Raw genomic sequence first — 16,695 nt, forward strand, 5'->3', positions numbered from 1 at the left:
GCTTCCGTGGTAATATTTTTTATTATCAATTCGGCAATTACATTATTCAATGAGGATTTAACAATATATGAATGAAAACAGAACAGTAGGTGGGTACATGTAGCTAAGGGACTGGGTTTGGGAAAAGCTAACTTGTTAACTGTGACCTGTGGGTCTCCGTCCCTGACCAAGCTACATGTACCCAGGATTGATGAACTAGCTTGAGTCTTCAGGTACAATTACATAAGGGGAATATTAGTTTAATAATCATTGTACCGTTTGTTGTAATGGTGAACTAGACTAACAAGTCAGAATTATGTTTTGGGATAATATTAGTAATTTTAGATTTCCTACCTATTGTGAATTTTATCAGGTAACCAGGCATTGTATAGGTAGTTTGATAGTTATTAAAGCTTTTCTAGTAACTGAACTAGCTTGAGTAACTCACAAAATAAGGCATACGGGGATGTGCCGCTTGAATGGGACATGAAATTTAACTTATTTTGGAAGAAATCCCTAAGCATGGGGTATGGGTTTTTTATGTTTTTTTTTAATTTAGTTTTAATAATGGGTACCTTTTTAGCCAAAACGACTCATGGGTATGGGTTTTGAACCTTCAACCGCACACCCCGTCCAAACCAAATCTAAGTACCACCCCCCCCCTGGGGACAATAAGGTAGAGGGAATATTAATTGTATTAATTGTACAAATATCTAATATTTGATTACCATGATAATAAGACTTTTTTCTAGCTACACTCGTGTGTAATATTGCAGGCTATTCTGGAAAAAGGAAATAAGTTTTACCGATGGGTCTGCACTTTTATTGTCAAGACTATGTTGATGGTGAAGCCATAAAAGAGTTATTAGTTCCATCTTTATTTGATGGTGTCTCCAAATGATCATTGATACTGACGATCTTGTTCTCCCATGCAGCCATGAAGCATCTCTCTGGTGTTAAGCTGTATGGAAAGCAAATCCGTGTCACAGCATCCAAGCATCAAATGGTTCAGCTCCCGAAGGAGGGACAACCGGTAAGACAGAGAGAGAGAAAGAAAGATAGGAGGGAGGGAGGGAGGGAGGGAGGAGGGAAGGAAGGAAGGAAGGAAGGAAGGAAGGAAAGGAAAGGAAAGGAAAAGAAGGGAAGGAAGGAAGGAAGGAAGGAAAGAAAAAAGGAAAGAAAGATAGGGAAGATATGGAATGAGAAAGTTGGAAACCCAACAGCTCCTTTATTGTGCAAAATATTTAAAAAAGAAATTGTAGATACTTCAGATTTCAATTTAAAAAAAAATTGTTTTCCAAATTCCTAATTTACAGTTGAAAATGTTGGTTTTTCCTCCCCTGAAAAGTGTTTTCATCCCCCAAATTTTCAATTTTTGGTCGCTAAATCAATCATATGTCTAGTTATTAATTGCAAATTAGTGATTGAATGCCAATCTCCTTGAAAACAAGGAGTGTAATCTGATTCGCTGCAGCTAACATTGATCCATCGATTGTAAAATTGCAACAAAACAGTTGCAATCGATTACAATCTTACAGTCTTACTTTATCAAGATATCACCTCTCAACAGGATGTCGGTTTGACCAAAGACTTCAGTACGTCACCCCTTCACCGATTTAAGAAGCCGGGCTCCAAGAATTTCCTCAATATTTACCCACCTAGTTCTACCCTGCATCTCTCAAACATTCCGTGAGTATCTCCCCACCCCCAGGATGTATAAGTAGATGCTGGAATGAATGAACGAATGAATGAATTCATACATAAATCAAAATAAAAAAGTAAGGTGAGATAAGATAAGATAAGAAAAGATAATGAGAATAATTAGAATTACTGTTCATGTTTTTGCAGCCTGACACAAATCTTCAAAATTGCAACTTTAAATTACTAGCCCCTCCCCCCTTAAACCCTTAACCTATCTGTTCAATACAATCAGGCAATAAAAATGAAATTAACTAGTTTCCAAACACAAAGCTACTTTCTCCCTTTTTTTATTCTATAGGTGGGGGAAGGGGGGACAAGTAAGGGTTCAAATAAAGATTTTAATAATGAAATTTCCAGGCAAATTGCTTGACAGAGAAGTTGGCTTCAAATCTGTTCAAATATGTGTATATGTGTATTATTCTTCTTTGCATGGACCATTGTAACATGTTCTTCTATTAATCTGTCATTATGCAGTGGTTGATAATACTTGGAATTCAATCTTCATATGTGTTATTGTGTTAGACATGCGTGAGCAATGTCTGCTTATAATATCTCCTTGCCTCTGATAATCTTGAAAAGAAGTAAGAAATAGTCGTATTCATTTCAATATGACTGATTAATAGTTGCCGGATTACCGATCAGGTGAATCTGAAAGTATGTATTTGAGTGATGACGTTTGATTTTTAATTTTTCAACTCCAATTGCAGGCCCACTGTCGATGAGGAAACATTAAAAGAAGCATTCTCCCAACATGGTACTGTAGCAAACTTCAAGTTTTTCCCGTAAGTACAGATATCATCTCCTCATCTCTTGTCATCATCATGAAGTATCATCTGGGTAATTCCATAGACTATTTTTGTCTGACCTACACGTTGGACCCGTGTTTCCTGGTTCGAAAATAAAAAGACATGCTGTCAGTTATTTGTGGCTTGAACGGTTCTTGTTAGTAAAATGTGTAGCTTATGCATAATTATATTAAAAAATCTGTAGGTTTAACACCAGTTTTTCATATTAATATTCAACAGGTCATGTGTAATTGTTTTTTTTTCTTTCTTCACTCATACAGGAAAGACAGGAAGATGGCACTCCTGCAAATGGGCTCTGTAGAAGAAGCAATTCATGGTCTAATTGTAAGTTATTTATTGGTGTACATCAGGGTACAGTTGTTGGTCCAATATTCTTCTTTTTATTAAGCTTCTGTGAGTTCAGTATACCAATTTATTGGTACAATTGTTGATCCGATGCTACTTCGCTATTTCAAAAAGATTTTGTTAAAAATTTTGTTGAATAAATTTCAACTGACAAATTCTGGTGTCCACCAGGATACAGTTGTTGGTCCAATACTTCTTGTTTTCTTTTTTTTTTAACCTGTGAGTTACCCAACTATTTAGTTTCATGTTATAGCTAATCAGAAACTTATTCCAACAACTCTTTGAAAGACTGAATATGAGCTGTTTATTGGTGATGTAAAGTTGATCCAGTGCTACTTAATTCACTCTTTTAGAAAGTTTCTGTAAGTTGGAGAGAAAAATTTAGATCCACGTTTTAGCCAAAACTACAGCAACAAGTTAATCACAAGACTGATCTTAGAGTTTTCATACTTAGAATTCACAATGCCATCCGTTCAATTACATTATTACAATGTATACACTTTCTTGATTTTTTCTTTGATATTTAATGACAGGCAATGCACAACTACCAACTGGCTGAGTCAAATCATCTTCGTGTGTCGTTCTCAAAAGCACAGATCTAGAGGCGAGACCACCCCCCCTTTAATAAAGTCAACGCACACATGGAGCAGTACAACCAAGCGATATCGCAATAAAATCAACCAATCTTCTTAGAAATAAGAAGGGGACAACATGACAACATACCAAGAACGATGATAAAATTATACCTGAATCACCCTTAGTGCCATTTAAAGATGGGATCATGCAATGCAATGATGACAGCGATAACGGGAAAATATAATAAAGAAAGCACACTGGTCTGAGACCAGAAGGACTCAAAAATATTCTGATTAAATGTTTTTGAGAATTGGCAATATTGGACGGAGTTTATTTTAATGGTGTTTTTTTAAGATAGACATATGGAAAAGGAGCATGGATTTGCCCATGATGATAAAATATGACTGTGATGCTTTGATAGGCATTGTTAACCATCTCCTGTTATCTGGACAGGGTTTTGTATGGTAGTTTATATGGGATAAATCTTTTCTGCTCCCCTTCTGAACTTCGTACTGTGCCCTTTTCTTCGTTTGGATACCCTTCTCCTACCCCCCCACCCTCATTACCCCTGGCGACTCTTACACACTTTCTCAATGCTTACAAAATTTCATCTTTATATATGGGCAAGGTTTCTATGAAGCACTTGCGTCTACAAATTATGTATACCGAAGCAAAAATAATGCTTTTGGTATTGATCTCACGCCTATATCCTTGTGTATCCCAAGTTAGCTAAGGAATCTGGTGTGTACATTGTAAATAGATAAATTGATAACAGAGATGAGAGAGAGAGAGATATTTTGCATTTGTAATTATTATACAACTGCAATGTGTTATTTTGAATGAATTTTTGAAAACATTTTGATCGCATGTCTCTTGATATTCTTTCTGTGAATTTTTTTGATGTCAGATAATTTTACTCTAAGCTGTATTGTGGTGTGGTGTAAATTTCATTGAATTATTTTTTCTTGTATTTCCTCTCTCTCTCATTCTGTGTTCTTGGTAGCTTAGAAGTTGTCTCTGCTAACCAAAAAAAAAATGTCACAAATCACTTTTTGAGGTATCCTCTTTTAAGAGTAATTTATGTCAATAATCATGTATCATTTCGTTGAAAATTATTCAACCGTATTTAATCACCTTGGTTAAAACTCAGAAATTCTTTGTCTCGGTTTTACATTTCTTCTCTCAAAAGCTCCAAGAGCTTATTTCCTTCTCTTGCGTGACGCCAAAAGGACGTCGAACCCCGACGCTCAGGGTCGTTATCAAGCTTGAATCATTACGTATAATCTTTGTAGATATTAATTTGCCTGTTTTAATATTTGTTTTTTGCTGTGAGATAATTTGCTAGAATAATTCAGAGACTATTAATTTCTTTGAAAAAGAGTCACAATTTCACTTTGCTTGGCATTTCCTTTCTGCTGTGAGCATGTAGAATTTTGCCTTGTTTGTGAGCCACTGACAATAATTGAACATTCCACATGTGTTGCACTTCAATTATCTCCTTTTTTCAAATAATTCTGTGTGTCGCCAACTGTGGTTGGATGTGATTAAGAACAGGCCTGTTTTATCCATAGTACAGTTTGAATATAAAGCAATACATTGTATTTCTTGCTTGAGTAATTTATGATCTTTAATTATCATTTCATTGCCGTTTCTGGCATTCTTGCATTTTTTATTATTAAAACACATCTGTACGCATATTAATCTGATGTGTTCATTGACACACATTCGGGTTTGATTTCACAAATTGTTTTCCACTCCCAATGAACATGTTTGTACGCAAACGGGACAATCAATTGCAGTTGAAAGAAAGTTTGATAATCATTATGCTTTCTTGGTCTGTGTTTTAAGGATATGTGCAAAGTGCAAACTGAAAAAAGAAAAAATTGAGGCTTTATTTTAGTCACTGCTGTTTGAGATTTTTTGATAATCAGGCAGTTTAACATGTGAATTGATACTTGTTTGTAATTGCAAGTGGTAATCTGTATATCTTATCTAATTTCCATTCTTATCCAACGTACACTAAGCTATATATCATCTTTTAAGCTAATAACTACTTCTTGTGTATATTCAGAGAGAAAGAAAAATTTCTTGTACATGTCATATTTTTTGTTAGGTTAGCCCACTTTTTTCACTGGGTCTGCTGTGGTATAATTGTGTAAGGAGATTAAGGCAAAGCTTTGCTGAAGTATTTAGTTTCCGTTGTGTATTTTTTCTCCAAACTTGCGGAATTCTGTCTCTTTGTTGTAATATGTGCGCCCTCACACGGCCTGAAATTCTGCCTTTCACAAGCCTGTAGACTGAACAGTTAGGGGAAACTCTTCTCGTGACATTGTGCAAATTTTTTTTGAGGGATGAAATGTTGGGCGGCTGATTTTTAATGTGCCTTATAGAAATGAGGGTGACATATCTGGTACTATTTATGGTTTTCATGAAGATGGACAGATGAGAGAAAGAGAGGAGCCGCGAAAGTTCAGTACGAATTCGGAAAAGGCAAAATTCCGGCTCTAGAGATTGAGTCCACTTATTCTGGAAACGGTTTCAAACAAAGGCTTGGTTTTTCAGACAGTGTGAGGGTAATTGGAGAGCTTTTTACTATTTTTCCAAATAATCATGCATGCTCATGATATTAATGAGAATTCTCATATTAATGACCATGCTATGTTTCATTTGTCTATCTAGATGCGTATGCTGCTCTCGCACGCACTTGTGTAATACGTCAGAGGGTGTACTGTACTATTTTTTAACGCTTCAAGTACGATTCTTTAATGATAGGGTATAGAACAGGCTATTAATCTAAGGGGGGTTTGTGAAAACCCCCCTCTCCTCTTATGGATTTATTAGTCTTGTACATGTAGTGTATTGGCAAGTTTCACTATATTATTCCATGTTGTTTATCTCAGTGGTATTCATAAACGTGACTTTGTACAAATTTGACATGAGATAATAATATTGTAGTTTTCAAGTTATCTTAGATATTTAGAGAATGTACTTGGCTAGCTAAGACGTATACTTCTACAAATAAGTGGTTCTAGGGTATGTACTTGCTGTATTTTTCTCCTTTAATCTTCTCTGTATTTTTTTCTGTGAAGGCTATGAGAGTTATTTCTTCTTCTTCAAGCTTCTTCGGCTTTGCCCATTTTTTTCTTCTCGTTCTTGGCAGTGCCCGTTGACTCGCACCATGGAGTTGAGCAGCATCTTTTGCGTGTTTTTGTTGTGCAAAATTTATCAGGCTTTGCAATATCATGATTAAGAATAACACTTTTAACTCATAGTTTCAACATCCAGCTGCATGAGATTTTATTTTTCCATTTTGTTATGTAACAATCGTGTTCCTCCAAACCGCCAATTGTTTCAACAAAACTATTATTAACATGCACCAATCAATAGAGTTTCTCCCTCCTTTTGTTTTATCCCTCAATGTACATAAATCCCCCCCCCTATTCACATTTTTGTTTAGTAGCGGTACTTTACCCGTTCTTCTTCATAAATGTTTGATTTTGAAATCCTTAATTGTTTCACAGTGAGAATTTGTCATACAAGTCACTCATATGTATCTCTATTATGCTTTTTCTCTCTACACGCAGTCGATTGAGCGCAAACAGCGCATCAACGTCTATCGCTACGCTATTCTCTACTCACATTGATGCAGTTATGAAAGCCTCTCTTTTATGTCATGTCTTTACTACACTCAAGTTTGTCAGTCAACAACCGACCACCTCCAAATTTTAGCTCAACGACTACTCCCACGCTTGAACTTGATCTCACGAGCTGCTTCCGCAAGCAGCATGCTGTTGTCAAGCGAGTATCGATGGGTTACGATTTGGAGGTAGTCTTTTCAGAGTGTTTTTTTCTCTTGGAAACTATTTGTTTGAAAAAAAGGGTTGCCAGAACCTCAAAGCTCGAATCACGTTGGTAAAAAAGGAAGAACAAATTCTTCTATGTGGAAACAGTGGCACAGGAATTAATATTATTGAGAGCAATTAAACCTAAAAAAAATCAGTCTATATATTGGATGGAATAGTGAGAGCATTTTGAGTAAATCATGACTGATACTTAAAAAATAACTATCCATTTAGACATCAAATTATTTCCCTTAAATGGGACAAATACAATCTTACCAGCCATTGAGGCTTAAGTAACATGTATCACTTTGCCCCATTTGTTGGTCAATCTTTAATCTCTCTGAGCTAAACTCTTTGTGTTTCTTTACCAATGTTGTGCCTCTAGTATTGTTCTGGCAGCCTTTGTTTTCATAAAATCTGTTCAGATTTGATTTTTTTTTGCTTGATCATACACCATCCACGGCCATAGTCTCATAGCAACACTTTGTATCCTGCCATTTTATTATTGAGTTATTTTTTCTCTCTCTCCTCTTCTTAAGAAATTATCCTTTGTTAATTTTTTTCTCTCTATTCTCCTATTTCTGCTAATAAACTCTCAAGACTGTGCAAAAAAATCTTCTCTTGTGTTCTCTCTTTTCTCTTCGACTCTAACTACCACTTACTACTACTACTACCACAATCACGTATTCTCTTGACAACACAACAATCAAAATTATTCAAAACTTGTGTATTCTTCTCCTGGTCTATTCTGTATTCTTCTCTCTGCAACATATGTTTGTGTATTATCTCAAGTGTGAGGCTGTCAATTTTAAACTTGTTTATCCTATAGCCAGGTTTTTTTTCTCCTGTTTTTTCCTTCAAAATTAACATTTTGTTGCAACTTGCTAGATGGATTTTTATCATGAAATAACCAAGTGCATCTTTTTTCTACTTTTAACTAGTAGTTGTGATAGGTTTTAGCATGTCTCATTCTGTTGGAGACCTTAATTTTGTGTGGTGTACCTAGATCTAAAAAAAGAAGAGAATTTGTTTGTATGTGATTAATTTATTGATATTATATATATACTCCAATCGCATCCCAACATTGTCTTTCATAATACGCTGGCCTCCGACCTTTGACCTTGCACTGGAGGTCAGTACGAGCACACATCATGGGTCATTTACAACTTGAAAACATTCCTTTGATAATCAGTCTGTGGATTCCGCTTCTTTTTTTAAACCAAAGTTGTTTTTTATCACAGAAACTGTAGAAAAGAATGTGTTTTACACAAAGATTTGCACCCCACTCGACAGATGATTTAGTCAATAGCTAGCGATTCTCCGCATTTTATAAGACGGATTTGGACATTTTTATTTTTTCACTAAGCAATCAATGTACAAACGCAAATGGATTTTTTTTTCTTCATTTTTTTAGGGTATTGGATAGAAGGCCTTAATTTATTGTCATTTTTATTCCCCTACAAACTCTAGTGAATAGTGTAATATTCTGAAATCGGAAAATTGAAGTACCTTGAGATAGTACCATGGGATTAAGTTAAGCTTAATCCCCCTGGAATTAGGTTGAGCTTAATCCCATGGGATCAAACATATCTTGAACGATTGCGCTTGGGCGATCGATTTGGAGATGCTCATTGACTCGACTATGACTCCAGAGATGCCTGAAATAACCAGGGATTTTTCAAGTGTGTTGTAAAAAGAAAAAAATAATGAAAGAAGTGAGAAAAACTAAAAAAAAAGATTGAAGAGATTGGATATATTAACGTGTGATTTTCATGGTAAATTAAAAATACTTGTTTTATACAAGAGGCTGATGGACCTGTGAGATCGTGACAATGTGTGTTTTAATGGACATTTGCATGTTTTTATTCCAATTTTTTTCGTCCCCACTTTTTTTTAATGTGGGGAGTCTGTCTTGCATGGTATGGGATACATTTGCCAGCGATTTGGTTTTCTCGGTGGGTATTGGGGAGGTAGAGAGTAAGAGAGAATGCGAGAGGAAGCAGACGGAGGGGCGAGTGCCTTGCAGAATCTACTTGACAAAGATAGCGAGATGTTCATCTTGCCAAGTCAACCTCATTTCTTATTGCATTGACATTGCTAGAAACAATATCTTGCCAATTAAGTTGATTTATAGAAAGCTGTATGTCGGCATTGCAACAACCTCTTGCCAAGTTGACTCATAGAAGGTTGTATGTCGGCATTGCAACAACATCTTGCCAAGTTGAATTTAATATAGGCAGATGTATGTTGACACTGCATGATGTGTTAATTTGCCTATGCAACTATAATGGAAAGCTAATATGTTGACACGGCGAGATGCATTATCTCAGCAAGTCGACTCTTAAAAAGTTACTGTCATCATGGCTGGGTAATATAGTAAATAGTTGTAACACAGCTCGCCATGACGATATATAACTTTTACAAATCGACTTGACCAGGTAACTTATCTCACCATGTTGACATGAGAATTTTATCATGTTGTCATGGCAATATAAAACATCTCAACATCCTGTCAAGTAGATTGCACTTTAAAGGATACTGTGCCAGCAGACTGATTGAACTGAGATTAACAAGTAGGTCTTTACACCAGACTACTAACATGTAAAACTTGCTGTTTTGAAAGGCCTTCAGTACACGAGTCATTGTAGACTCTGCATTCAGACCCGTTGACTCGAGTGAAGGGTTTGCTCATCAAACTATTTCAAGCTCCCTTAGCGTCTCTCTGTGTTTACCATTAGATGTGGATTTGAACGCAAGAGGTCAGTCAGATTTCTTGGGCTAGATTCACTAACAAGAATCGCAAATGAAACACAGAATGAAACATAGACACGAAGCATGGTGATTTAGGGATATGGCCCTGGAAAGCGGGGGTGCTGAGTACCCCCAAAATTTTCCCTGGTGGTGCTGCATGTATTATTCTCCATAGGCAGCACCCCAGGAATTCATGTAGGTATTAAAACATGTAGAAATATAAGCTAAATGAGCTGTATTTTGGAGTGAAACCATTTTTGGACTTGTCAGATTTCTTGCAACAGAAATAACCTTCATGTTGAAGTGAAACCTTTTTTTAGGGGGGGGGGGGGCTTGTCAAATTTACATCACCCCCAGTAAAAAACATCGTTCCCAGGGCCCTGTTTACAGGCATTTGAGCACAGAATTTCCTCAATTAAAGCCCACCCAACACACATTACAGCTCAGTGAGTTTGACCCAGGAAGTAAAGGTCAACTGTGGGAGTGTATCCAATATATGACTGAACGGAAAAGAGGACTGTAGTAGAATGGGAGTAGAAACATAGGGGTGGATAAATTAAAGCTATGAGTCGAATCATTAGAAGATCTCCATTGCTTTCAATTGACTTAAAGGTGTACGTGACCGGGGTTCAAGAGGGAGGTGTTGGATAGTTCTGTAATTACGCGCTGTGCTCCCCCTTCATGATGAAGATCATTGAAGTAATGTGCATGCAGCTGTCAAGTTGTGCAGCACATGTTCACTACACATAGTCTGTGCTGATTTTGGCCACATCAGCGCTGTCCAAAACGTCTGCTGACGTCACTTCACACAGCAGAAGGAGCCGTAGTTTAACCTGCCAAGATCTTCGAACACGAGCCGAAGAATACGCGAACTGAGAATCGTCAAAGTTCGGGCATTCGGAACGTGGCATCTGTGTAAGCGTTGTATGACGATGCGAAAGGGTCGCTGGCGGCCTCTTGAGTTCTGGGAACGTATACCTTTAAATTTCAATGGTTCTGTAATATCATCTTTCAAAACTCACCCTTTTAAGCATTCCATGGTTGTGTCTTGAAAGACAAATTAGTTTTCTGACTGATTGAATGCAACAATTCGTTGCACTGTGAAACGTCTTCGAAAATCATATTTGTAGGATGAATTTATTGAGTAAACATGCTAAAAAAAATGTATGTATAAGAATTAAACTATTTGGCTTAAATTTCCAGATATCACAAAAATTTACTGGGATTTCTTTTTACCACTTGAGAATAATAAGCTTAACACATTGCCACAAGAGTTCTTCAAAGTCTACAGACACAGACCCTGATTGAAACTGATCAAAAAGTGTGTCTCCACACAAAGACTGGCACATACAAAACTTGCTGTTTAGGGCATTCAGTACACAAAAGCATGAGTAGGCTGCACATTCGGAGACTTAATTCGAGTGAAGGGTTTGCCCAGCAGACTAAGTTCTTCAAGCGTGCCCATTGAGAAAGTTTTTTTTTAATGTTGTATTAATGTTTAATTAGTTTGATGTTTCCTTTATGACTGTCAAAGGAAGGGACTTTTGTGTTCACCTTGAGAAAAAATACTTTTTTGTGAGTTGCATTGAATCAAAGAAGAAAATAGAAAAATGAAGACAAGGGAATGAATTAAATACTGAAACATTTGAAAATACAGAAAAGGAAGAATGAAAGAGAAATATTAAAAAGAAAAAACAGGTTAATCAGAAAAACAAATGAGGAAAAGGAAATAATATATAGAAAGCAACAAAGTAGAAAGGATGAAGATAGTTGAAATGAGAGTACTTCTATTCGCCTCAAAACAGACACTTGTCCTACATGAATAATAAAAAAATATATATATGAAAAGTTTTTTGATGAATGCAACATTTCAAAGTCTATAAACAAGTCATTAATTGTAATTTCCCGAAATTTGTGGGTATTCATTTGTGAAAGCGGTCGTCTACGAGTATAAACGATGAGACTTTTCAAACTTATTGAGAAGGGAATTGGGCATTTATTCTCCCTTATGAAAACTGAAAACTAGACATAAGCATCTCTCACAAAAAATAATAATAATGGGTGAGCGTATTAAAAAGCGAATTATCAGAAATAAAATAAAAGTAGACCTATATAAAGTACACTGTAAAAACTGTGGTGTTAAAACTGACACCAATTGGTGTTAATAGAGGACCACACCCTGAGGTGTTAAAATTACACCCTAAAGATTGAACATAACAAAGAGTGTAAATGTAACAACCAAAGGTGTTGTAATAACACCTATAGGTGTAAAACTAAACACCACCAATTTAACACCGGTGTAAAATAACTGGTGTGGTCCTCTATGTACACCGGTTAACACCACAGTTTTTGCTGTACAACATTGTGGCTTTCATCTTATGGGGGGGGTGCAATCACCGGTACAATCTTTTACGAGTGAGTGCAAAAGAATGTAAAAATGAGGTTGGGGCACTATCAAAATAAAGCTGGATGACGATCAAACGAATGAATGAAAACGCATTTTTTTTCAATCTCTTTTTTACAGGAGGTACAAATTGCGAATAAGACATTGCTTCTTTAAAAAAAAAGAAGCTAGTGTCAAGGATTAAAAAGGGGCAGCTTTCCATGCTGCTACAGCGGTAATTTGAACGGGGGTGGGCTTAAAGTATTCCAAGCACCATATTCCCATTGAAATTGCTTTCATTTATTCTTTGGACCCCCCCATCCCCGTTATCGCTAAGAAAGAAAGAAAGAAAGAAAAAGGAAGGAAGGAAGGAAGGAAGGAAGGAAGGAAGGAAGGAAGGAAGGAAGGAAGGAAGGAAGGAAGGAAGGAAGGAAGGAAGGAAGGAAGGAAGGAAGGAAGGAAGGAAGGAAGGAAGGAAGGAAGGAAGGAAGGAAGGAAGGAAGGAAGGAAGGAAGGAAGGAAGGAAGGAAGGAAGGAAGGAAGGAAGGAAGGAAGGAAGGAAGGAAGGAAGGAAGGAAGGAAGAGATACTGCAGTGCTCTTGAGCCAATTTCAAGATAGTAATATATTTTGTTTATTTGATATTTATTTGAGAACATATCAGCTAAAGTACAAAAACTATACACTAATACAAACAAAAATTATTCATAAAAGACATGCAAGATTAAACAAACAAACAAAAAACTGTTTAAGAGAAGAATATGTATACAATATTACACTAAACAGAAACACAAACAAAAATATATCTCTCTCCCTCTACCGAATATTCCAATGGTCCTACCTCATTCAACTCGCTCTCTTCCTCGTATCCATTTTATCATTAGGGAATTTTCCCCACCGGGAAGCAGAACGCTTTCGAGAACATAGAAAATGTATTTTCAAATGCCCTTCATGACTTAGAGCAACCAATATGTCTTTGTCGAGAAAATTGTGGAATCAAATGGCAGTTTTGTCCTTTATTCTGGACAAATCAGCTCCGACACTTAAAGGACAAATCCACCTCAACAAAAAAGTTGATTAGATTAAAAAGAGAAAAATTAATCAAGCATAACACTGAAAATTTCATCAAAATCGGATGTAAAATAAGAAAGTTATGATGTTTTAAAGTTTCACTTAATTTCACAAAACAGCTTTATGCACATCCTGGCTGGTATGAAAATGAGACTATGACGTCATCCACTCACTATTTCTTTTGTATTTTATTATGAAATATGAAATATTCTAATTTTCTCCTCATTGTCAAGACGATTGATTCCTCCCTGAACATTGGAATTAGCATTGTTTAATACTATATTGTTCAGTCAAGTTCGTCCTTATTTTCAAATCTATATTAAAAAAAATGAAATATTGTATAATTCAAAAAATAAAAAACAAACGAAATAGTGAGTGATGGACATCATCGACTGAGTCACCTAGTTGTGCAGAAAAATAAGCTAAATTTAATAATGTCACAACTTTATTATTTTACATCCGATTTTGATGATTAATTTTCATCACTAGTTTGATTTTTCTCTATTTATTGAAGTCAGCATTTTCCTGAGGTGGACTTGACCTTTAATTAGGACGAAACTGCTTTCACCTATTTTCGACAAAGACCTCCCAGCTGTTCATCGTCATTTGACGGGCATTTTCAATAATATATTTCCTGTGTCTTGAGCGAAAACTCCCTAATGTATCGTCGCGAGGCATGTATAGAGGCAACAAGGTCAAACAGGATCATTCCCTGTTTTACCCCTCCCCCTTGGGTCGAACAACTCGATTACCCATCGATAAATCAATAACATTCCTATCACACGACAATAATCAGTCTAATTCACAAGACAAGAATGGGGCTTACGGTATTAAAGAAAAAGAGGCTTACGTCACTACTCTCATCCTTCCCTGGTGGCGAGTTAAGGAACTTTTGAGGGGTACTGAAAGAGGGGTGGGGGAGGGCCAACACCCCACCACGGATCTTAAATGAGAGCAAAGGGTTTTGCCCACCTTTTCTCTTAGAATATAAAAAAATGTTTCTTATAATAAAAAATAAAAGATTATCCTTATGATTAAAAATGCATCAAATTTTAAGCTGGTCGCTATTCTTTCTTATAATAATCCAAATACTATTATCTCAAAACCTCTATCATAATTGATAAAAAAGGGCGGGGCATGCAGTGGGCAGTCTCTCTGTAAAGTATAATTACTTTCACTTACCACATTAGCATAATTATCATTTAGCATGTTTACCAAGAGATTCAAGTATTCATTCCTCGGATTTTGAATTTATAAACGAGGGATTCTTTCAGAGTTGAAATTCGGTCTGCAAACAGGCCTATAAGACCTGTAAGCCCTTGCAAACCACAATCTTTGAAGTCGCAAAAAAAAATCATTTTTCAATCATTCTTATGACCACACTGTAAAAACTGTGGTGTTAAAACTGACACCAGTTGGTGTTAATAGAGGACCACACCCTGAGGTGTTAAAACTATACCCTAGAGATTGAACATAACACCAAAGAGTGTAAATATAACCACCAAATGTGTTGTAATAACACCTATGGGTGTAAAACTAACACCACCAATTTAACACCTGTGTAAAACAACTGGTGTGGTCCTCTATGTACACCAGTTAACACCACAGTTTTTGCTGTGCATTGTTATAAAGCTATTATTTTTTTAATTCATGAAAAAAATGCGTTTTATCTTAGGATGCCCCTCTCTGTCCCTGCCTCTCCCCTCACCAATGTCGATCCGCCAAGGCAACCCCCTCCCCCCCTCTTCCTTCGCATCGTTTCCTTTCAGATAAACACAAAAGGACGTTCCAGATGTCTCGCTATGGCGGTCACAGTAGCAGTTCTTTTTATTATCCGTACAGCGCCAACAAACAGTATTGTCCCCCTCTCTCTATGCATAATAGATGCCAGTCTAGTTAATGCATTAATAGAAATGCTCCGATAATTATTAAAGAGGACTAAACAACTTGCTGTACAGGTGATGCGAGGCAGTTTTCTGGAAGATAAATGAAGGTCGTTGATGGAATTAAATTTCTTTAAAGAACAGACCTTTAGTTTGGTATGATGTTGCAGTGAAACAGCCCATGAAGTTACAAGACTCTTCTCAAATTAATTGGAGAACGAACGACCAACCTACTCCATTTACTGAAGAAGATTTTGTTTGCCGAGATTATTATGCCATTCAACTTTTAAGGGTGTTCTCTGAAGCAACTATCAACGCGAATTAAATCACTTTTGATTTGGATGAGAAGTAATCTTTCAATTTATTGGAACTGCAAAAGTCGTCGGTCGTCGTTTTCTCTTATGTAAGTATGGAACATTTATTATAGTTTGAATATCATTGACTGCCATAAAACGGGACATCTGCAAAGGGGAGAACATATATATATTTTTTTTAATTAAAAGGGGATCCCAATGGCAAAGACTGGTGACTCAAACGGCGAGTCTTTAAAACGTCTTAAAGACAATTAACTCAGGTGCAGAGATCATAACGAGTTTGTATTTTGGCACATAATAAAAAGAAATAGAAGAAAAAAGTTGCAACCTATTATGTCTTCACTTGACGTATGACGAGTTGACCATCACCATTGCTTTTACGAACTGTCGAACAATGATGAGATAAACTTTGCCTATCACCACATTCTGATAATTTTCTGTAAAATCTGTGATATTCTTTTTGAATATTTTGCAATTCTGTGAATTCAAATTCCAGGTTGAGGTATCTTTAAGAGATTCAACACTAAAGCAGATTTTTTTTAAAAAATATTTTGGTAGGTTAGCCTACATGTTTCATTTGTATAAGGTGATGGGTATTTTCTTTTTCTTTGAACAATTTATTCATAAATTGATGTGTCATAAGACATTAACTTGTTTAAAAAAAGTAAATTGTTACATGTATCTTCTTAAGACGCCCTCGAAATGCACCTCGAGAGGGTTTGTCAGGATAACGTACTAATACAGGGCAGGGGAGGTGGTCTTGCACAATTTCCTGAGAACTTTTCTTTCCTTTCTTTCTTTTACTTTTCAAAATGACATAATTTGAACAAAGAAATTATCATATTTTGGAAAAAAAGAAAAGCAAGTTTATAAGGCAACAATAGTCAACACTGACTAGTTTGCCTTTTTCAAAATTACAACAACAGATCACTTCGTCTTACAACCCCCCCCCCCCCCATCAAAGCATCCAGGCGCCGCCCCTGACAAAAATAAGAATTAGAAAATGCGTGAATTTTATCAATCATAATAATGAACAGTTAAAAAGA

General features: G+C 36.2%; 2 protein-coding genes across 5 annotated transcripts in view; both read left to right on the forward strand.

Annotated features, from left to right (window-relative positions):
- The window catches only part of LOC121423867 (polypyrimidine tract-binding protein 1-like), a 30,949-nt gene extending 21,878 nt beyond the window's left edge, over positions 1-9,071 (forward strand). For all 3 annotated transcript variants that reach the window (XM_041619379.1, XM_041619380.1, XM_041619381.1), the window contains 5 exons: positions 915-1,012; positions 1,550-1,668; positions 2,388-2,462; positions 2,747-2,810; positions 3,365-9,071. In XM_041619379.1, the coding sequence (XP_041475313.1) occupies positions 915-1,012; positions 1,550-1,668; positions 2,388-2,462; positions 2,747-2,810; positions 3,365-3,433 (425 nt within the window). In that variant the 3' untranslated portion in view covers positions 3,434-9,071. The remainder of the gene's footprint in view (positions 1-914; positions 1,013-1,549; positions 1,669-2,387; positions 2,463-2,746; positions 2,811-3,364) is intronic.
- Positions 9,072-15,267: 6,196 nt separating this feature from the next.
- LOC121424587 overlaps positions 15,268-16,695 on the forward strand; it is a 10,325-nt gene continuing 8,897 nt past the window's right edge. Inside the window, exon 1 of one of the 2 annotated variants that reach the window (XM_041620328.1) lies at positions 15,268-15,738. The gene's annotated coding sequence lies outside the window, so the exon portion shown is untranslated. The remainder of the gene's footprint in view (positions 15,739-16,695) is intronic. The other variant, XM_041620327.1, reaches the window with a different exon arrangement.

Source organism: Lytechinus variegatus, chromosome 11 (assembly GCF_018143015.1).
Source record: "Lytechinus variegatus isolate NC3 chromosome 11, Lvar_3.0, whole genome shotgun sequence".
Classification (NCBI taxonomy): domain Eukaryota; kingdom Metazoa; phylum Echinodermata; class Echinoidea; order Temnopleuroida; family Toxopneustidae; genus Lytechinus; species Lytechinus variegatus.